The 24,289-nt window shown below is 41.2% G+C and overlaps 1 protein-coding gene across 1 annotated transcript in view; it reads right to left on the reverse strand.

Moving 5' to 3' along the window:
- The window catches only part of KCNK5 (potassium two pore domain channel subfamily K member 5), a gene marked incomplete at both ends in the record, with an annotated part of 33,513 nt that extends 12,489 nt beyond the window's left edge, over nt 1-21,024 (reverse strand). The window contains one exon of the mRNA XM_084283929.1: nt 20,839-21,024. Coding sequence (XP_084140055.1) covers nt 20,839-21,024 — 186 coding nt within the window. The remainder of the gene's footprint in view (nt 1-20,838) is intronic.
- Between the last annotated feature and the right edge of the window lie 3,265 nt (nt 21,025-24,289).

Genomic DNA, 24,289 nt, shown 5'->3' on the forward strand with positions numbered 1-24,289 from the left:
GTATTTTCACACTCCTACTGACACAGTAGATAGAATGTCTTCAGAGAAAGGAAAACTAAGTTGTCCTTAACTCTTCTTCTTACTTCCTTCAATATATCAGTTGGCTTTTTTAACAAGCCAATCATAAAAGTTATTTAAATTGGCTAAAGGTGACTTTAAATGATCTACCAGTATCTTAGCATAGAAAATAGAAAGGTACACATATAGGTCAAATGCACTGTAGATACTACATTTTAATCAAAAGGATTATTAAAAAAAAAAAAATTAACTTGCTCTGCAGAAAAAGTTTAACTCATCTTGTTGATTCTTTATTCACCCAAGCAGCTTCTCAGTGTTTCATGCTATTTATGCAATGGCGATTCCTTATGCACATACAAGTTGTAGATCCAAGACACTTTACAGTTGTTATTACTTTCCCTTCATTAGGCTTAATTTTGGTCTGTCAGCAACTTGGACTTCCATCTAAGCATACCTCTTCTTACCCAATAGAGCCTCCAGCACATGCCACTTCATACAGAGCTGTCCCTACATCTAAGCCCGATATATAAAGAATGCACGTAAATACATGCCTGGTTTTCACTTTGCATAATTCAGTTACATAACAGGACAGCAAACCAAACATTGTTTGGATCTGTTAATATAAAATACAGCACACCCAGAGGGCTCTCTTGATTTACTAATTAGTTTGTTTTGTCACAACCCTTTATTGAAAATACTGGGGAAATTCCTGTTCCTAGACTTCAGTGTGCCTAGCACTAATTGATTTGTTTTAGCAGATGTACTGGTTTTATTTGCTGGAGAATGCAGAGTGGGCTATGTTGTCATGCACTGGACTTTGAAACCAGACAGATTCCAACGAAAGCCTGCACTATGAGGAGAGCCGTGGATTACAGCTGCTGATTCCTTTACATCTACTGATCAGCCCAAAAGCAGAACAGGCTGTGCAGTTAGAACACCTGAAGATCATGGTGCTGGACATAGGCATACAAAATAAAACAAAGCAGAATTGGCCTTTAGCGGGGGAAAATACTCTCATCTAAGGGACTGCATTACTGTGCCATAAAGAAACTCTATGTACATCCTCCAAAGGACATGAAGCACTGAGCTTGAAGACTAGAAGGCACTCTGATCTAAGCCCTACATACTTTTACACTAGAAAATATTGCTATTTGGTGTAGTTCTCAGGAAGCTACATGTGACATTTATTTAGGTGCTCAGAACTGAGGAAGAACACAGAAATACCCCAAAGCAAACAGGAATTGCTGAACAGCAAACATTAAGCTGCATCAGAAGCAGCATGGACAGCAGAGTGAAGGAGGGGATTGTCCCCCTCTGTTCTGCTCTTGTAAGGCCCAACCTGGATCCCTGCATTCAGCTCTGAACTTCAGCACAAGGATAGGGACCTATTAGAACAAGTCCAGAGGAGGGCCACCAGGATGATCAAGGGGCTGGAGCACCTCTGCTATGAAGACAGGCTAAGGGAGTTGGGGTTGTTCAGCCTGGAGAAGAGAAGGCTCCTTAGAGCAGCCTTTCACTGCCTAAAAGGGGCCTACAGGAAAGATGGGGAGAGACTCTTTATCAGGGCACGTAGGAGATAGGAGAAGTAGTAATGGTTTTAAACTGAAAGAGGGTAGACTTAGATTAAACATTAGAAAGAAATTCTTTACTGAGAGAGTGGTGAGGCCCTGGCACAGGCTGCCCAGAGAAGCTGTGGATGCCCCATCCCTGGAGGTGTTTAAGGTCAGGTTGGATGGGGCTTTGGGCAACCTGGTCTGGTGGGAGGTGTCACTGCCCATGGCAGGGGTTTGGAACTGGATGATCATTAAGGTCCCTTCCAATCCAAACCATTCTGTGATTCTAAGATTCTGAGAGACAGTTTGTCAGATAAGCCAATTAATTCCTACTTGCACCTAAGTTATATCATGTTAGCTGTTCTTTTCAAATTTTACACTGCCCACCCCCAGAATAACCTGTATGTGCGGAGAGAAATTAAACAAGAGCATCCTTCCTACAGCCTAGTACACTCCTGCATACAGGCTCCAGGACTTTTCAAGAATTTGAGGAGTGGAGTTTCTCAAAAGCACTTGTTTTTCTATGCAACACAATCATAAATAAATCACAGGATAATACTGTTACAGGTCTCTACCTTTATTAGGGTAATGGCCTAAAAATCCATCCTGCCCTTGCAGATGGGACCTTCTCTCTAACTATTCTGCTAGAATGAAAGGAGTTGTCCCCCCATCTCCTCCCAAGCACTGATGGCAGCTATTTCCTCCCCCTGTGGCATCGCTATTTTAACTCACCACCAATTATACATATAAAACCAGGCAGGAAGTTCTCAGGTAGATTGAGTCTCAAAGGAAACAGGGCACAGACTTACATCTGGGCACTGGATTTTGTTTTACATTCTTGCAAGTGCAATGTATGTGTGAGAACAGTATCAAAAAGTTAACATTTGTAACAGAGACCAATCATCAAGCTTTTTAATCCAAAACTACTAGCACTGACAGTGTGGAGAAGAGGGGAAATAATTTTCTCTGCTTGCAAAGGGCATTCTCAGTGAAGACAGCATTGCAGGCACAAGCATATTAAACCACTGTTCTCTTACTCCACACCCTACCTAGCTGGAAAAAAGAACCAGGGTAAAGAATGCACATTTGTCACAGATAGGGACACTTGTTACTTCATTCTGCTAAGTGCTCATTTGTTTTCTTCTTGTTAGCTTACAATTTAACCAGATTAAGTGATCCTTTGAAAAGGCAATCTGTTGATTAACCCATATTGTGCAGAACAAGTCACGCTCTTCAAGAACAATCTCAATTTATTAACCAAAAATAGCTCTAATTGGTCAGAGACAAGGAGGGAGGAGAGAGGAAAGAGGTTTATACATGTAAAATTAAAAAATATATGATTTAGTCTGGCTTCAGCTTGTTATCAGAAGGCCAGGCAATAAATCAAGATTTTAGAGGAGACGTAAAGAACCATCTTTGTACTTGCTTGAACCTGAAAGACTCATAAAAATTCAATTGTAGCTAGTATTTATGAGTCCAGAGGCCTCAAGACACAGTCCAGTGGAAACAATTTGTGAGTCTACGGTCAAATTAATTCCACATTATTTCTTGGGTATAGAGAAGGTAAGCAATTGTGCCAGCAACTCCCTGCTTGGAAAGATAATCAAAATTAGACAGAGTATGAGCAGGATTAAATTCACAGGATACAGAAAAAAAATAAGAAGTAATTTCTTGGGCATTTCTATAGTGCCAGCATTAGGTCTTGTGAATATTCCACTCTCCTCCCTCTGTCTGCCCATCCCCAAATTAAAGCCAGATGTTCGTGAGCTGACCATTCCAGTAGTTAATATAGATGTAAATGCTGATCTCTGCACTGAATTCTGCCCTACCTACAGCTAGCCCTTATGTTGCTTCTATGTGGAAAAAGTGAGTCTTAGTATTCCTGTAATGCACTGGAACACTACCTTCCCAACCAGCCTTATTTACCTGGTCAAACAGCAACTTTCACTGCCACCCTGTAACTAGAACCACCGCCTCTTCACTCCCACCAGGGTGAGCACCAGCTTTGCAAAGTTTATGCTCTGCATGGAAAGTTACAGCTCAGTAATAAATCTAATTGAGAGAGCTCGTCTGAGGACAGGTTGCTTCCCAAGATGCAAGCGCACTCTTAACTTTTGTACTTTGGCATGTGGAACAAGGACTAATAGTTAAAAGAAATGGCAAATATCCTGGGAAATGATCACCACTAACATGACAAAAGAATTGTCTTTTGTGGGACAAACAAGTGAGAAGGGAGTAAATGTACCACTTAACACCCCTGATTTCCCAACTTCTAAACCTGCAAAGCAACAGAGAAAGTAGTTCCAGGAAAGGGCATTGATTTAACAGAAACATACACAATATGATCGCTTGCCCACACAAGAGAACCACTGGAAAGTCATCTGATTTGGCTGAATTACATCCTGCCACAAGAGACAGCAAGCTGGCAAAATGCAGCTTAACATCTGTCAAGTTGGTACAAACTCCTTTTCCAGTATACGCTATGGACAGAGGTTCTCCTTCAATTAACCTAAAGAGGAGTGTTTCAGAACTTCTGTATCTTGAAATTGGACCTTATTGCCCTTGAAAGCAATATAGGTTTTGTAATTGATTTTATTTAGAGAAGATAAGGTCTTAAACAGGTAGAACATGGGCTGCGATAAGCTCCAGCAGTGCTGTAAGCACAGAAGTAATGACATAGAAGTAGTGACAAAGCAGTCAGCAGGCAGACTGGCCATATCTTCCACAGTTCCAGTTTACTGTTCTCAGTTTACAGTTCTCAGTCCTTATAAATGAAAGGTACGATGCCATCCTTGCCATTACCTGTGGACTTGGGCACCCTGTAAATCTGGTGACATTATAGACTTTGACATGTCTTAAATATACAAACATCTTTTTCAGATATTTATTGCATGGCTGATTTGACAGGCCTGCAAACAGTCCTGACCAACTGTACACAAGTAAATCATATTAATTTGTTGGCTTCAAGGAAAATATATCTTAATGAAGAACCTTTTTCAAAACAAACAAACAAACAAACAAAAAACTTGGCAATTTAAAAGCCTGAGTTAAGATGTTCTAGACACCTACCACAATTTATTGTGCCTTTCCTTTCCCATTCCTTGACATATGCCAGCAGCAGTAAGTGCAGGTGAAATACCTGTTTTTCATTATTTCTCACGCACCCAATCATAAATTTTAGGTATTTCAAAACCAGAAGCACATCAATAAAGACAAAACAACAAAATAAAATAAAAAAAAATGTTAAATGGTTGAAATTCCTTTTCCTTGATGTATTACTGTCATTCAGAAAAACATTGGTGAAACTCAGCTGTCATGATTAGCACAATTCTAGTCATCCACCTTTAAGAAATGGGAGCAGAAGATGATGGGATAGAAGAACAAGGGGACTCTAATATGGGCCAGTCAAAGCAATTTGGACAGCAGAATTGAGAGCCAAGAAAGGATGGCAGTGCTGTCTTTGTACTAAATCAGAAACAGGAATGTAAGACAGTAAATAACAAAAGCCATTTAAATGAAAAACAGTGTCAGTAAAAGAAGAAAATAAATTGAGCGTGAGCAAAGTTAAACTGTAAATTAAAACAAGTTCTCAACCTAAGTAATAGTTTTTAATCAACTCATTAAGCATGGTAGTGTAGATGAACTTCCCCATCTAAACCAAGCTCCAGCTTAACAGTGGTTGGTTAAGTTTAATGAAAATATTTCTGTGATGTGGTGTTGCAGGTAATATTTCTGATTTGAAATCTGTATTACAATTACAATGCATGGGGAAGAGTGTTATTGTCCTACAGTAACATCCTCTTAGTAGTAAAGAAAAGGAGTTCTTCAAAGGCTGTAAGAAAGCAAACAACCATTACCCTTTTCTGTTGCACCATCCAAAGGCATACAGGAGTTTATTCTCAAGGACTGGCATAGACTGAGATAAAGGCTGAAGAATAAAATAAGTTTCATGGGAAGAAACAACCATACTGTTAAATAGAACAATAAAACTTCAGCAGCACCAGCATGACTTAGATTTTTTTTTTTTGTGGAAGACTTCTAACAAGCCTCAAGTCTCTCAATAAGGTCCAACCAACATAAAATACTTGTTTCCTTTACTGGGTGCACTAACGTTCTACAAGGTGGAGATAACAACTTCCTGATTTTGTAAAGCCTCATCACAAGATCTCACATTTCTGAGAAGCACAAGTCAAGATTACTGATTTTGTAGTGATAATACGCACTCATTGCTTGTACAAAGTGCTGTTTTACTGAAGGTTTACAGCTGGCTGTTATGTCTACTGCTATCGGACAGAACACAAGAGCTGTCCTCTTCAGATTAAGCAAATTTTACATGAAAATATTCCAGCTGATAATGTAAACAGAAGCCTAATCAAGGACTGCAGTGGAAGCACTACACAACTCAAAGAAAAGTGGAAAAGAGTAGGTCTGCATCTTTTTGTTTCATTAAAAGCAAGAGTTTTGTTTGCCCTTGCAGCTTTCATTTATAAACAACTATTTTACAAAATAGTAGTTTAAAAATAGACAGCTTGAGAAATTTTCAGTAAAAAGGCACATAAGCATTTAAAAAAAAAAAATCACATTGTGTACATGTGTTTGTGGAAACCTACTGTACTTGGTCCAACACAGATTTGGATACTGCTTATTGATTTCACGGTCTGCAACAAGTTCTGTGTTTTGCCGTTTTCTCCAACCTCATAGAATCTCCCAGTTGTATTCCCAAACTACCTCTACTGAAAGGAATGTCAACGTCTGAGGCTTCAGTTTTCACACAACAAATTCAAGAATGAGGCCACAAAAGGAGGTTCAGCCCAAACAAGGCTGGACCTAAGCGTAAGCCCTTTCTTCCTTACCAAGGGGAATGAGGCCAAGCAAGCACTGCTCATGTGATTTTACAGAAAAACTGTGAGTAGTCAGGTCTGTTGAAATATCTCATGCTGTTTCTGTGTCTTAAGTGTGTAATAGTGAAGCCTCTCATGGCTACATCGGCAATTTTCATTTGTAGATTACATCATATAAACACGTCTCTAAGAAAAGCATAGAAAAACTTAAAGCCACTGTTTGGTCAGAAATCAGGTAGTCTTAAGCTGCTACAGGATGATTTTTTATTTATTTTTTTTGGCAAATTGAGCAATTATTGTTGAATAGCTAAAGTTTCCCCTCACTACCAATGCCTCTCAAATACAGCACTGTAGAAACTTAGATTCATGTGTCTTTTGCAGGTTTTAAATGGTCCAAATGACTTCATTTGCCAGTCCCAAGGAACTACAAAAGACAACTTTCACGTGCAGAAGTCAGCCAGCAGATCCTGCTGCTAGCCTTCTTTTTGCATTAAGATCTAGCTAGCAGCACTCTCTATTAGTGACCTCCCAGCCCAGATGCAAGAAAAAAATGAGACTAAGGGCAAAGTACTGTAATGAGAAAGAGAATGAATTCCCCTGCAATAAACCCAAGTTCTGTAATATTTTCTATTTTAGCACAAATAAAATCATATTGATACTTAGGTGGTAAGACCCTGTTAAAAAAAAAAAAAAAAAAAAAAAGAGCTGTACTTCCATTCTGCAGTAAAACTAGGTGTTACTGTTTCCTCTGGAAAAAAAGTTCTAATTTGTAGGGTTATTAACCTCTTGGAGGCATGTCAATATTTTTACAGCATGCACTGTTTAAGACCTGGTTGTGTATCATGTATAGCATGGACAGTTAATTTTCCTATAAGTCATAATTCATAGGACAAACAATGTGAGGGATATTAATGGAAAGAGATCAACAAGGTTATTTCCTTTTGTGGCTTTCTGCAGGGTTAAATAATAAGTGAAACTCATAATTCAGCAAATTAGTTAACTGGAACGATTTTGTCATAGCAGAATTGAATGCTAAAGCTTACCTAATTGTGATACTTGCAGATCCTATGCTTGAATGAACTAAGTGCTCCTTAACTTTATTTCCCCCTTTCACTTATGTGCAATGGACTTAAACACCAACAGTTTTGAAAAGGCAACTGGCTTCTTTGAAAGATCATGACTACAAAGTTTGACATTTCGTTTGTATTTTTACCCGCTATTAATTTCAGGACTAGATTCCAGTTAAATGAACTAGTTAATAAACTATTTTGATGAAAAGCACATTCATTGCTTTACCAGCATTCCCTTGCTTTTGTGATTAATACAATTATAGAACTGTTTCCTCTTCACTTTCCCAAGTTCCACATAGACATGTTTTGAAGACAAATTAACTAAAGGTTACTGCTGCATGAGAGCTGCAGCTGTTCTGCAGATGCCGAGTGCCACAACTTTTCTTTGGCCTCAGAAGATTACTGTCACTCAGAAATAAAATGTATCAGAGGATTTCATAGCTTTCATTAATACAGTTTAACTTTGAGGGCTCCTGTGCAGATACGGTTATACCACTCCTTTCCTTGGTTGGAAAAAAAGGTATTTAACAACTCTTACATTGCATCTACTGCTTCAAGAAGCTGGAAAGCACTAATAGCAGATTAGGCTTCCTTCCTATCTGAATACATACATGGTGACTGATGGAGCCAACTCCCCTTTAGAAGGGCTTTGGAAAATGCTGTTGTCCCCATTTTACAGATAAGAAAGTGGAAGCAGAAGAGTCAAGAGTTTAATCTAGCCCTCACACCAGCAGTTGGTGACCTATGTTAGAACCAGACCACATTTACATGAGGCTATTCCAAAAGAGCTGTTACCAATTGCATAAATAGATGCTAACCTGCACAGCAGTCTGAATTTCCAGAATAATGTTTTTCTGTTTAGCTAAAATTAAGTACATTTAAGTTAAATCAAAACAATAATTTTAGTGTCAATGAAAACAGTTTATGGAGATTAATTTACTAGCTGGAGAGAGGTTGGACCATATTTTCGTAGTACTGCTTTTTATTTTTATTATTTTCTTTCTACAGGCAAGGCTTCAAGACCTAGAGCAGCAAACAGATTAATCTCTGCAGATTCTACCCACCCATAAAATGGCATAAACTGGAGTATTTCTACAGAAAAATTTTGATATTTCACAAAAGAAGTAAAAGGGGAAGTCGAGTTTAGTTTGAGTGAAGCTTCATTCCCACAGTGCCTCCAGTATAAGAATAGTTCATCAGTACAAGACAAACACAGGTGATCCAAGCTTGATAATCTTGCTTATAGAAGCCTAAAAATGTTTTTCAACTCATTGAGTGAATTGCAGCATAAAGTAATATTGCATTAAGAAGCTTATTATACCACCCCCACAACCCCCATTTATAGCCATGTATAAGAACATGCATCAGATTAAGGAAATCTCAACAGCTTCTAGGATCAAAATGTTACAGGCTTTTAGATTTCATTCCCCGAATTTCAATACAGCATTAAAAGTTTTGCTTCTCTGAAGATAAACTAAAAGGTGCTGCTGGAGAATGCTGGTAGCTTCACACATCTCATTTTCTATTTAACAGCCTAGCTTAAGGAAAAAGAAGGAAAAGAAAAAAAGTGGGTTCTAGTAAAACAACTTATGCTGGTCTGACACTTCAGTGAGCATACACATGCTCGAATAAAAATCTTATTTTTCTTCTGTAGGACCAACTCAATGAAATGAAACTAAAAGTGAACAGACTTAGGTGGAGCAGAGCACTTAGTAAGATGTCATTTTTTAATCAAGCAGACTTTTGAACTACACAACAGGAGCAAGAGCCATGCTGTAACGCTGTAGGCCATTAACTCTTTGGGGGCATAACCTTTTCTAACTCACCTCATTAAGCCAAACAAACAAAAAGGTTTCCAGGGTAGTTTTAAGTCAACCAAAAACTTTACATAACCTCAACCACACTGATCTCTCTCCCTGTATCATTCCATCAGACAGCAGGAGGAGGTAAGGCAAGGCAGGCTTCCAACATCAACTTGGACAGGATGCTTTGTAAGAATAGCAAGGTGATGGGTTTATGTTAGAGGAGTAGCAAGGGAAAGAAACTGCCACAGAAACAATATTTGCTTCGAGACTTCTGTCATTATGTATTTAGCTTTATCTATGGCATAACTTAAAACAGAATTTGGTTATGTACTACAAACACCCCCATCCATCTCAAAGATCAGTCTTGAGCTAGTCTAGCATCGAAGGAAAGGAGAAGTGGCTACTCTGGACAAATGTTTTCAAATATAAATACAGAGATCTGCCAGCACAGTTATGGCAGGATATGAAGAAGTGTGATCAGTAACTAAGATAACTGTGCTGGGGAAGGGCCTGATCTAGACACTCTCAGACCTGTAACAGAGTAAATTCCTAAGTGTATCTTGTTCCATGAGATGGGGGTGTGAATTTGACTGGTAATAACATCACTTTGTTGGTAAGAGCTGCCTAGGCATCAGAATATTTCTTAAACACGGCTATATCAGCATACATAAAACATTTTTTCAGGAATAGCAGAACATTAAAATCACTTGCACATGTACACTGGAGCAGTCTTTTGCTATTTTATTATGTTCAATGCTACAGTGTTATGTACACAGAAGAGGATCTTCCCATGTGAGCTTCTAATCTGTAACTTGGACCAAAACCAAAATAAACAACAAAAAAGAGTACATGCAGAACTAAAAGATTATCAATTTTTTTTTTTGAGGTAATATCACATTTAGTTCCTGAGCAAAAACTGATGGCAAAAAAGTCACTACATATATCCTGTATAATGTGTATTGAATAAACAAAGTTTTTCAACTGAAATAAGCAAACTTGTTTCACAGCTTGAATTTAGCTTGAAAGTTTATAATTGTTTTTGATGTAATTTTAAGCTAGCAGCTCTTGGTGATTAATTAGTCTTCAAATTGCACTTTAGCAGTACAAAATTTTTTCATGCCATTTTTACATTTTTCACTCCCAGCCACCTCGATATCAAACCAGCTTTGCTTAGACGTTGCAGTGGCTGCATCATACAAGCTAGTTCATTAACTGTGATAAGGACATTTGCCACGTCATTGCAATGCTGTTTTGCATCTTACTACTGAAATCAAAAAGATGGGAAATGCTCTAACAATTCTCAATATGAGAACTTCCCCACTAAAAACAGAGAAGAAAATGAGTTTATATGATGCAGAACTGAGAAGGTATGGGAGCCCACAAAGCCCAGCTTCAGCCATCATCTACACAAGGCATTGGTGACTGTGGAATGAATGAGGACACAGCTACTTCACCTACTGCGTTTTACATATAACAAGTTGTATTCAGTATTCACTCAGTTTCAGCAGAATTACTGCACAGAAAAATTCTGCTCATTTGGTACAACTTTAACCCTACCTCACACTCAGCATGCCCCCATTATCAAACTACCAAACTGCACACATCCAGATTCAAAATTTTCCATATAATTGCAGGTCACTCTGCTGTGGTTTAGTCCCAGCAGGCGGCTCAGCACCACCCCGCCACTCACTAACTCTTGCGGGGATGGGGGAGAGAACTGGAAAGGTAAAGGTGAGAGAACTCAGGGGCTGAGATAAAGACAGCTTACTTGGTAAAGCAAAAGCTCTGTGGACAAGCAACACAAAACAGGCAATCCATTTGCCATTTCCCATCAGCAGGCAGATGTTTAGCCACGTCTAGAACAGCAGGGCTCAGCATGCATCATGGTTTCTTGGAAAGACAAATGCCATCACTCTGAACGTCTCCCCCTCTTCCTTCTCCTTTCCCTCTGGTTTTATTGCTGAGCCACATGGTGTGGGACATCCCTTTGGTCTGCTGGGGTCAGCTGTCCTGGCTGTGTCCCCTCCCAGCCCCTGGTGCACCGCCAGGCTGCCAGCTTAAGGAGCAGGAAAGGCCTTGACCCTGTGGGAAGGAGGTAATAAATAGTCTATGCCCTGCTATTTCTCAGCTGCCCCACCCTGGGGATGTACAAAAGCCAAACCACCCTGCTATCTTCTTGATACTCTATTACTGGAAGAGAATCAACTTCCCAAGAACTGAAAGCTGTTACCAGTTCCTCAGAAGCTGTAGGAAGAGACACAGCACTTTGCTAAGCAGAAAAACCTCCAGCTTAAAAGCTGCTTAGCGTCCAAAACGCTCAGAAAGCCATCAAAACCACAGGAAAACTTCAGTTACCTTAAATAAGTGAGACAGTTTAAGATGCACAAAATTCAGCTGTAAGCACCTAGTCAACACAGTGTGAAACTACTTGATCCTCAGTACGAAAACAAAAACACAGCTGTGGGGACATCTGCCCAAATTACCAACTGTCTACACTGTAGCAGAGCTGAGCAAACAAAGCCAAGGCACGCTCAAAGTGTGAACTGTTATCTTAGATTTAAGAGGTAAAACAAAGACATCCAGGTTCATTTCACTCATCAAGTTGACAGCTTTAGGACCTTGTGAAGACTATTTAGAAACTCCATGAGAAACTGCCTTTATTCTGTAGATACAGCCAGATACTACTTTGAAAATCTGGTGCCACCATAGTAAATTACATAGGGACACAATAGTTAACCTACTGCTGTGCTGCTCTGATAGAATCTAATTCAAAGTTCCGTATTCTTCCTTTTCTTCTCCTTCCCTCCACCTCAAAACCCACCAAAAAATAAGTTGTAAACATGGAAGTATTATTCTAAAAGGGCAATTGGCAGTGATCATTTGAAAGAGGTGAAAAGATTTCAGACTGCACTGATACCAAGGAGAAAGCGTGATTTTCTAAACATGAACTCCAATGCCCTTCAAAAACCCTTGTGCCAAGGTGAATGTTGATTACAGAATTGCCCTCGATGACTCTGCAGTCACGTACGCACCACTTACACAGGCCTGAAGGCTGAAATTCTAACTTAACCAGCAAGTTATCATAGTCCAACTATTTAAGTTGGCTTTAGCATATTAGCATCCCAGTCTTCAGAGCTCCTCAGCAGTAACTGTAACAGCTGCATCTGTAGTAGAGTATTGCAGCCAAACAGCTGAAAGAGAAGCTGTGGAAGTCAGTACCAGCACTAAGACCTCCCTGTTCCTTGGGTTCCTGGAGGAGGCTCATCAGCCTCACATCCCTTGAAGGCCAGAGAAAACTTTGTCTCTGGCAAGGGACCATACAAGATTCTTGAGCAACTTCCCTTCAAAGATTTATTTATTTATTTATTTATTTTTACTCCCATAGAGTAGGCTGGGAATAGGAGCACTTGGAAGTTATGCACATTATTCATCACATTACAGCATTAGTGAATAGGCGAAGAGCAACTGACATCATCCACCTGGGCTTGTGCAAAGCATTTGATGCTGCCCCTCATGACATTCTTGTCTCTGGAGGGAAGAGATGCCATCCTGAGGTACCTGAGCAGGCTTGAGGCGGGCCTGTGAGAACCTCAGAAAGTTCAGCAAGACCAAGTGCAAGGTCCTGCAGCTGGGGTGGGGCAATCCTAAGCATAAATACAGGCTGGGCAGAGACTGGATTGACAGTAGCCCTAAGGAGAAGGCCCTGGGGTTGTTGGTTGATGAGGAGCTCAACATGAGCTGGGAATGTATGCTTGCAGCCCTGAACACCAACCATATCCTGGGCTGCATCAGAAGCAGGGTAGTCAGCAGGGCGAGGGAGGGGATTCTCCCCCTCTACTCTGCTTTCATGAGAGCCCACCTGGAGCCCTGCGTGCAGCTCTGGGGCCTCCAGCACAAGAAGGACACGGATTTATTGAACATGTCCAGAAGAGGGCCACCAGGAAGATCAGAGGGCTGGAGCACCTCTCCTATGAAGACAGGCTAAGGGAGTTAGGGTTGTTCAGCCTGTAGAAAAGAAGGCTCCAGGGAGACCTTAGAGCAGCCTTCCACTGCCTAAAAGGAGCCTACAGGAAAGCTGGGGAGAGACTCTTTGTCAGAGAGTGTAGTGATAGGACAAGGGGGGCTGGCTTTAATGTAAAAGAAGGGAGGTTTAGATTAGACATTAAGAAGAAGTTCTTCACTCACGAGGGTGGTGAGGCACTGGCACAGGTTGCCCAGCAAAGCTGTGAATGCCCCATCCCTAGAAGCGTTCAAGGCCAGGCTGGATGGGGCTTTGGGCCACCTTGTTGGGTGGGAGGTGTCCTTGCACATGGCACGAGGTTGGAACTGAATAGTCTTTAAGGTCCCTTCCAACACAAACTATTCTGTAATTCTATGATCACTGATGACTTTGACATTTTAGCCAGACCACCAAAAATACTGTGTCATAAATGACTATTATTTCCACCTTAGGATCTTCACAGACCTTTGCAGAATTACTTTCAGGTTTCATTATCTATGTCACTTGTAAGCCACCATCATCCAACAACTTCATGCCTTCTTCTGGAGTCCAAACTAATGTTAAAGAACATATACCTTTGCTATTAAGAAGGGTCAGAGTTCAGAGACCTGTGATAGGTCCAGCTGAGACTTCTTTATTTGCACCTGTTGTAACCTCAAAGAGGTTGTTGCTGGGTTTTGTTTCTGAGCAGCTGGAACTTGCTTACACAACATTTGCAAGATGCTGGCACAGAACAAAGTCAATTTAGTACTTGCCAATTTGCTCAATACTATCTGCTTCAACCTTTTTGCTAAGGCAGAAATATAGTCCTACAGATGGGTACAGCAACAACTGGTTCCACAGCAAGGATTAAAGGCAGGTCAATCATGAGTACCATTGCTCATGTTGGCAGAAAAGGAACATGGAGTGTGATTTCCGATTCAGCAGAAGCTATGATATACCACTTGTTACTAGTTTCTTACTCCCTTTTCATTACTCATATTTCTTCTTAAGAAAACAGTGTACAAGACTTGAGTTTAAAACATTTCATAAGCTACTTCACACCCAGCAGTTCCTTTAATCCACTGGAACTCACACAACACATACCAAAAAAATATATATATTATATATATATATATATATATATATATATATAAAATCATTTCCTTACTCATTTGACTGTAAATGTAGCTGCTAGGATAAGGCATGCCTGGGAGGGATTTCTCCTGCCTACAATTAAGATGTTGGTAAGTACATAATTAATACTGTAATACCTAAGACCTCTAATATAAAAGCATGATAAAGTAAGATAGATGGGAACAGAAAACAAACTGCATGTCCAAAGTTCCTTGCACTTAGTGTTTTACAGAGAGGATCTAATAGTACTAGGTCCTGCTGTTGAGGAACCTGAATCAGAAGACAGGAAACAAAGCAAGACAAAGTTATGCCTACAAACTTATGCCATCCCTTCAACAAACAGATCTATTAGAGACAAGGAGTGCATATCACATGCCATGCTTTTAGGGGTTTAATCTGACTTCAAGTATGGCTCTCCTAAAGATGTCTGTAGCAGCATACAGAACTTCAGTATTTTAATTTAGATGAAGAATACACAAGAGCACAAGACTCCCAGTTGTCTTCTATCAATGTCACGCTTCTCACTATGAAAAAGGATCAAAGTATATAAACTGAACTCATTTTGGACCAAACTAGACCTGAAGATGTACTCCATGAAGAGATCTAATACACATGACCTACTTGCTCATGAGCATTCAATCCATAGAATCGTACAAGAGTCAGCACAAAGTAAAAATCTCTGCAAATACAGACACTCAGCATCACGTCCATAGCACCAGACATTTTGTTCTCTGGGTCTGCTCTTATTGAACTGCACTACCTGCTGATATAGACAAAACATTAGAGCACTTGGTTTATAGTTTTTAACAAAAGATCAAACACAGAACAAAATGAGAAAAAAAAAAAAAAAACATTATCCCAGTGGCATAAAAACTAAATAGATTTTATAACCTTCCAAAAGCCCTTTCCGGATATAGTTGGTTCATTTTAATTTTATATATATATGTATATATATATATATATATATATATATATATATATATATATATATATATATTATCTTATATATTATTTCAAGCAATAGCATTCTTTGTGGCTTCCCAGCTAACCAAACTATTGACTGCCACTTGCAATCCAGCTTGGCTCTGGTTTTATGCCACTACATTAACATCTATATGCAGTGCCAGCATGAAATGTGATTGCTTTGAAGGTCAACACCACCCAAAGAAAAGCACAGCAATTCATTTTGTTTAATTAACATTAATAGCAAAAGCAATAAACTGTTTTAAAATGGAAATCTACATGAAGTCATCATTACACTATTTTCACTGGGTATGTAAGACATCTTGCAATAAAAACACATACAGCATGAAGCAAAGCAGGGGTTTCATGATCTTTTAGGACAACAGGCTGTTGATAATTGACAAATCTACTTGCACACCATGCTCTCTAGAGCAGAGTTTGCCAGAAAACACACCTAGCAGCAGAAGGAAACATGTCAGGTAATACAAACATTCCATCCCCAAAAGAACAGAAGGACAACACACTAGAAGCACTCAAGGATTAAGTCCGTAGCAGGAAAACTAGAACTTCTGATCGATGGCTATTGCTCCATCAGCAGAGAGAGTTGCAGCATATGCACTATCAGGTTTGTTTAACTATGTTCCAAGAAAGTTTAAACAATGTAATGGTTAAACAGGGAAAAGCCTGGAGGGACAAACAAAACACAACAGACAAGCATGCTTGGTTACATACAACTTTGCATGGGGGTACACAGAGAAAAGCTATGGCATGAAGGATTACTGGCCTGTCCTCAGTTTTCCTCTTCTGATGCTGCAGCAGCAATAACTCACAGGCTGAGACGCCACAGATACACTGTGGGCAGCAGTCCTGCATTTTAATATCCATTCATCCCTGCTGAACTTAGAGTATGCAGAACTGAAGTTACACATTTGGAAGCATCTGGCAATAGCTATTTCTCAGGCATAAGCCTTGGCTTATACTGTTGAGTTTTCAAGTGAGAGGTATTAGGTACCGCTGTTAACAGCTTTGCCATTGAACATTTTAACCGGCAATCACTTGCCCTTGTTGGGTAGCTGCTCATTTTTACTTTGTTCAGCCCATACAAAAGTCTTTGGAGGACAGACTGTCTGGCATTTCAACCAAGAAATGCAGTATACAATTAGTCTCCCTCACCTTCAATACCTTAGATAGAAGGAATCAGGAAGTAAAAGCCCAAACAAACAAACCCTAGAAGCCTGAAACCATTCTAATTGTATTTGTGCACCTCCTGAAAAACAGAGGGGAAGGGAAAAATTATTAAAAATATGCCTGCATTAACTTTACTCATGTGACCAAATCACTCTACAAACAATGAGGAAAACCTATAGTCCCTTTATTGAATGTTGAACTAATGAAAAGCATTTCAAACTTAGCTTTTTTTTTTTTTTTTTTTTTTTTAATTTGAGTTTGGAAGTGCACCTGTTAGTATTTGCAAGTGGACAAGATACCATGGCTTAAAAAAAAAAAAAAATCAGAAGAGAAACTACTATTAAGCCACTTGAGGTTATTTCCTTTAGCATAATCCTCCTGTGTGCCAAGTATATCCTAGCAGAAGCTCTCCTTGAAAGTCTTCTAAATGTTTGTTCACAGCACTGGGCTCTAAGTCTAAACATTTAGTTTCCTAGAGCTCTTTGTCAGGCCTGTTTACAGTCATGTCTATTTTTCAAATAAAGACCTCAATTATTTGTTCCTATACTCAGTAAGTTTGTGTGCTTCTCCTAAATTAAGACAGTTTCTCTTTTTTTTATTACTTTTTTTTTTTAATAATCATTTTCATTTCTGTTTAAATTCTTCCCTTTCTTTTCACCAGCCTTGAGGTTTATCAGTGGGAAGCATTTAATTTATTGATGACTCTGATGGGCCAGTAAAAGAGACTTCCCAGTAAACAAGATGTAGCTCAATGTTGCAAACCTTTGCTCATATGAATAGTGAAGTGAGGGTCAAGAGGGCTCCTCCTTGGATGAATAGCTCCTTTATCATTAAGCTGATGTTTCACAATCAGGATGGAGCAATAAAGAGTAAAAGTAAGGAACTAGAGAAGAGGGAAACGACTGCAATGCCTTACATTTGCTCTGTCCTCAAAACTCATTCCTACAGCAGGGTAGGCAAAGGTGTCATCACTGTGGGTCTCACAGCCTTCTTCCTCTTCTTCCTCCCAGAGTCCCAGGACAGATTCTGGGCCACAGCAGCAAGGCAAGGATAAACCGTAGAGTTATATCAACCAGCCTCTACACAATCCAGAGTCAGTCACTTTTGACATAAAAGTTTAAGTAGCATTACTCCAATAAGAGTTTAAGGGGTACTTCCATTACACTTTATAGTTAGGGTAAGTAATATGGCACTTAAAATAATTGAAAGCAAACTGATTCTTCACATGACTTCTAGGTGATCTTTTTAAGCTTACTTTTAGACTTTTAGGATTGGGAGAAAAAAAGACTTTCTAGTATACCCTAAAACACTCAGCTTGTGAGCTTTGTGAAAGTGTTTGTTAAACATTTCAATAAAAGTTTATTGCAGTGTATTTGTACTGTAATCAGGTGTTGTGCAATCTTCTATCACAGAATGCAAGCTTTAGACAGTATTTGACATAATACAGCCCCCTTAATAATCACTTGAATTGTTGGTATAAACATACCAGTCCGTACATGAATTGAGTCTGTGCTGATAAAAACAAAAACCAAAAACTAGTAGGTTAAGTGGTTAAGATCACCCTACACATCTAACTTTGCAGCCATTCCACACACTTTCCATTACACTTACAGCTAACATAAGGCTGAGATGAACACATGAGCTAACCTGGGTGGGGAACAAGGGCAGCAGAGATCTGTCTCTGAATAAGTCAGTCCTTGTCACCTTTCAGCTTGCTTCTGTAAACAAAATTGAATTGTTAGTTCAACTTGAACATTTCTTGGCATCCTTGCATTTTACCAACAACCATTTAAAGTCTTATATCTGGTGATATTTGCTTAAAAAAAAAAAAATCTACTGTGTTTTAAATTGGGATATTAAAGAGAATATCAAAGAAGTAATTAGAAAAGCTGAATGTGACTCCACAGAACATTAGTGGGCACTACAAGAAAAGAGATAAAAGGCTTTGAAATGAGCTGAAGGCCATGAAACAGGAGGCAAAAGCTGAAAATGGGCTAAGTCATACAAAATCTCGGGAACTAGTTTGGGGATTCCATGGAAGAAGCTCAGAAGAGCAAAACAGAAGTGTGGATTAGGAAAAAAACTACATGTTTTAAAATCAACAACATTCTGGATGAATTGTAAGAGAATAAATTTGGGGTTTAATATGAGAGGAGGGTGATCGGGATTTGCCAAAAGAGAACAGAGATTTATAACGTTTAAAAGAATCAGCAGAACCCAAGAGAAAAAGCATATAGTGCTTGACAAAGGACTGTTACAAATACTATTTACAGTATACTTCACAGCTTATTCAGGATGAAAACCTGATGCCCTTACATGATTTTTTTTCCTCCCCTCTTTGTATCAGCTGGGCTAGATTTCACCCTGCTGTTCTCCTCTGCAGGAAACGCTACTTCCCTCCTCACTACTTCTCACACAAAACAAGAACAGCAACAAAAGTACAAGTCTAGATGAAAGCAACCAGTGAAGTTTCCAGTTACCAACAGGAGTAAAAGAAGACCAAGCTATGTTTTATGTTTTAGCTAAACTGGGCTTAAGAAGACAACAATATCTAAAAGTGATCATCAGACCAGCAAGGTCAGACATGGAAAGTAAGGTATAATTGGAAGCAGTACACAGACAAAACAGAAATACACCAGAAGCTAACATAACACACTGAAGAGGGAAGGCCCTCCTCACTGAGGTGTGCAGAGGTACTCAAAACAAATACTTTGATCTGCCCACAGTTTGCCTTGTACTACTTCTCCTCACTAACTCTGCACCCATCACCACTCTACAACGCGCTATAGTCCATCCTAATGAACTAACCTATAACTTTTTCCCTGATCATTTTATATTTTAGGAAAAAAATCTTTCTGCAACTTCAGGATCATTTGTAATAAAGGTCATGGAAAAACACTAGCTACGTGATTCCCTCATACCAACGTCAATTTCATCCCAAACTGAGACAGGGTCTGGATTCTGAATGATATCTACAGCAAGTCAAGCACACTAGGCTTAAGCTACACCCCAATCCAAATAAGGTTTTTCTCTCGGTGATCTTGGACAGTTTTAGGACAACCTAGACTAAGATTTCAGTGAGATTCCAGTACAGCAAAGGCATCCTCGAAAGCACAGCACGTCTTTCATTCTCCTGACATCCTTCCACAATTTCAAGCCTCCATCCACCATTCCACTCTATCGCACAAAATCGTATTTAATGGGGGTACTGAGACGGTAACAACAAGGACACTGCCAACAGAAACCTCTGCTATCTGAAGCAGACAGAAAGCAGCCACCAACCGAAGGATGAAGACTTAAACCACAAACTTTTAGAACGGAGAACCATACCCTCTCCTAAGCTTGCACAGTATTGATTACACCAACAGTTATGAGTCATTTTCCCCATCTTCTGTATTTTAGCATTTTAGTAGACTTTTTAGTGAATTTAAAAATAAAGTTTTTAAAAAATCCGAAACACAATGAACATGAGGTCTCGTCAATATAAACATCTCCGAAATAACGTCCCAAAGGGCTCATTTCCACCGCTGAGGCCCCGCGTATCTGGGCAGCCTATTTTCCACAGTTCACCGTTGCTGGCCACAATCTTTTAATGGACACCACGTCCATAAAAAACGCTAACCAAGTTCATATTACTCTGCGATTTAATACATGCTATTGATTAATTAGATTTGAAGAGGCGTTCTGCCAGATAAGAGGGAGAGGACGATTAATCCGCCCCGCATGCTTAGAAAGAGGTCTTTAGGCTGAAGTGGAAGAGGGCTGCAAGCATCCCTGGGTGCGAGGCGCTCACCCCTGGGGGGCCTGAACTCTCCTTCAGCTGCCCCGACTGACCCCTCGGACCTGCACTCAGCGCTCGGACAACTCACAATGAGAGCATTCAGTACGGGGGGGTAAAAAAAAAAAAAAAAAAAAAAAAAGAGAAATAAATACGAGTCCAGCCCAAACAGAAGAGGCTCGAGGAGCTCTGCTTCACCTTCCCCTCCTTAGACACGATGGAAAGAGCCCCCCTGGGTGGTCCAAGAGCCGCAGCGAGCACCTCGGTGCTGGGCTGGCAACGAACCGGGGGCTCCCTCCTCGCCACGATCGCGGGCCCCCGGGGCTCGGAGCTTTCCTCGGGGCGGCTCCGAGCTCGGCGGGGACGGGACCGCCGCTGGCTCTCCCCGGCGACGCCGGCACTGCCCCTGCCCTGCTCCCGTACCCGCTCCCGGTCCCGGTCCCGGTCCCGCTCCCGCCCCGGGGCGCCCGGCGGCACCTGCTGCCGCCCGGCCGCCAGCCCGGTACCTGCAGAATCTTGTCTAGCCCCTCCTGGCCCAGGCAGGGAAACTGCTTGAGCAGCTCCGTCTTCTGCCTCTTGTAGTCGTCGGTGGCCGAGCGCCAGTGCGGCTCCTCCAGCACCTCGAAGATCGCCGCCCCGATGGACAGGTAGAAGATGATGGCCGAGGTCAGCAAGGGGCCCCTGTCCACCATGGTGCCGCCGGCGGGGAGGCGAGGAGAGGAAAGAGGAGAGGAAGAAAAGGGCTGGGGAGGGAGGGCGGGCGGGCGGAGCGCGGCGGGCGGACCGGGGAGGTTGCCCCGCGTTGCGGCCGTGGGTGCCCGCGGCCGCCCCTGACACCTCTGCCTTGCCCCGCCGTGCGCCGCGCCGCCTCTCCCGGCCGCTGCCGCTTTCCCTTAGAGCCTTCCACACTCCCCTCCCACTCTCCTCCTCCCTCGCTTCTCCTCCTCCGCTCCGCTCCTCTCCCCCCGGCTTGCCTCCTTCCCCCGTTTTTGTTTTTGTTTTTTCGTTTCTTTTTTTTTTTTTTTTTTTTTTTTCCTTTCTTTTTTCTCTCCCCTCCCTCCTCAGCAGCGTTTTGAATTTGGTGCCCTCCCGCTTCCTCTCCCCTTCGCCCAGCCCCAGCGTGCGCATGCGGCCGGGGGAGAGGCCGGCGGGGCGCCCCGAGGTGCTGCCCCCGGCTGGCCCCAGCTCTGGTCTCGGTCCTGATCCCAATCCCGGTCCCGATCCCGGCCCTCACCCGCCCATGAGGGGCCGCACAGGGGAGAGGAGGGTGCGCGACCTCCCCGCCGCCCTTGGGAGCGGGTGTGGGGGCCGTTGAGGTGAGCTCGGCCCCGCTTCCCTCAGTGACTTTTTGTTATCGTCGCTGTTAACTTGACTCATCAGGCCAGGTTCCCCGGAGATTTTCGTTGTCGACGCTGGAAGGTTTTGAAATGAGGCGTTCGGCAAAGCGCTGGAGGAGAGGCGGCAGCTGCTCTTGAGGACAGAAGAGGGGTGACAGGCAGGCGTTGCCCTTGCCCTGGGATGTTGTCCCTGGGTATTATGGACCCTTCATCACAAGAACAGCATCTCCCTTTGGATCATGCATTTTGTACACTCAATAAATCACACATTTCTGTATGCACCCATGTGTGTGGGCCTGTGAGTTTCATGAGATGTTCAAACACACTGGAGTGAAGTTCGCCAGCTTGCCATACTCATGGAGCCCTTCCCAAGAGTCTCTCACAGCCACACTCCTCCACAGTTGTACATCAGGGCTGCTGGAAGTGGAGTTGAATGGTCAGAGAAAGATCAAGTCAGTGACAAGATCTTACACAACGTGGCAAAGGGCTCCTGGTGTGCATGCAGTTTGTGTTAGGAATGCTGTTATTGTGGCATAACTTAATTCCCCGATTCCCTTAACCCTCTTCCCCCTGGACAGTAAGAAAATGGTCAAAAATGCAGAGATGTCCAAAAGATTTTAAGGTGCTTAGGTATGTCAGATGGAGTTCACACACCAAAGGGCTGAGGTTAGTCTGATGAAATTCTCATGCGACCCTAATTGAAACAGGGGGAAGGAGAATGGAGAAAACTGGAAAGAAGAAGGAAACAACAGAGTATGAGAAAGGAAAAAGGAGAACATGCAGAAGGCAAAGGAACTGCATCGGTTAGGAGGTATCCAGAGACACCTATCTGTAAAACTTTGACTCATGCCAAATGGATGCTCTTGTGAGACTGCCCACAGAAATTTACATGGCCCTTAAGCAGTCCTTCCTACTAGCTTGTACAATGCTTGATGAAAATACATCTGCCAGAGGTTCCTGGCAGCTTAAAAAGCAGGACTGGAGAAACCACAAAATCCACAAGCATGTTACGTGATCAGCATCGCCTTTTTTTTTTTTTTTTTTTTTTTTTCATGGGATTCCCCAGTTATGTAAAGGCAACATTAAGAAGACAAAAGGATTGCCAAACTGTAGTAGTAAAAAAAAAAAAAAGTAATCGTGCTAGAAGAGAGATCAAGTAGAAGGTGGCATAATACACATTTTAAAAATAATGAATGGTATAGGGAAACTACAATAACTTATTTTAAAGCAAAAATAGGGGGTGTTTCATGAAGTTGTAAGACAGAACTCTTAATTAAAAGGAAAGAAGGGTTTCATGATGCATGATTATTGCAGGAAAATTATTCCCAGGTGCTATCATTTGGCTCAAGAGCTTTGCAAAACTTGAAAAGCCATTGGCCATATAAATGAATAATGTGAACATCTATCATTGCCTTACTTAAGGATTTAAAATTAAAGTTAAAAAGGGTAAGGTATGTAAAAACTCAAAGCAAGTGACTGAAAGCATTAAGCAAGAAGTTTCCCATAGGGTGAACTATGATATAATTCTACTTCTGGTGTTCTCGCACCTTCTTCTGAATCACCTGCAAGTGGTTAGGATATTCCAACAGCAGGAACAGTAGTCTGACACGTTATAGCAGTGTTTCACTTGTGTGTTCCTGACCCTGAACATCTGTGCTTCATAACTGGAAGGTATTTGATTAAATTTTGAAACTGTACTCTTCTCCATCTGTCTCCGAGTCTCTAAAGGCCCATTTATACCATTGAAACTCTATCTTAAAGGGATGAGGAATGACACAAATGACCCTGAACCTACTGCAATTATATAAGCACGGATGAGAACACTTTCAGGCATATTATAGAAAGTTTGTTTGCAATTTTGATTCAACATTTCTGCTTTCCACTCTAAACTCTCAATCACTGATTGCTTAATTAGTGCTCTCAGTAACTGAGTCAGTCAGTGTTTAAAAACAAACAAACCTGTAGATCACGCACCATTTTTCCGCATGTTGAAATGCTATTGCACTTGTTAGACTGTCTCCTTGTGTTTCTCCAAGTTCCAAAGAGATGATCCCAGTAAGGATAATACCGTCTAGAAGAATAGTTTATTCCCCAATGAACAGTAGCCAACTACTACTGCAGTTAGTAGTGATCCTCTCAGTATCAACAAACTTCTTGCATTAAGGTGTTTTACTTCTTTTCTGCAGAGCAAATTACAAGGCATTTTTTCATGCTGCTGTCCAAGTGAGTGCGGCAAGAAAGAATGTTTCTGTAGCTGGCCTCTCTTTGCACCTCCTGATTTAAAATGCCTCTCCTGACCTCATAAAAGATCCCATATCCTTTTATTCATGGCCCTTTTATACTCTCTGTTTCCCTTGGATTAAACAGTACCCCTATTGTTAACCCACAGCACCTGCCACATAGGCCCCACAGCTTTTCATGCTAGCTAAATTAATGAAAAGTCTAGGGTTATTCACTCAAAGGCTTTTAAATCTCATTAAAAATCAGGGGAGAAACAGCAGATAGCACTCTGGCGAGCAATACCACAAGTATCAATCATTTGTAGTATTTGCATAGGTCATTATTCAGGCTGTCCAGTCCAAAAGGAAATCTCTTTCATCCAAGCTGTATGTCTAAGACA

Source organism: Netta rufina (assembly GCF_964035555.1).
Source record: "Netta rufina genome assembly, chromosome: 3".
NCBI lineage: Eukaryota > Metazoa > Chordata > Aves > Anseriformes > Anatidae > Netta > Netta rufina.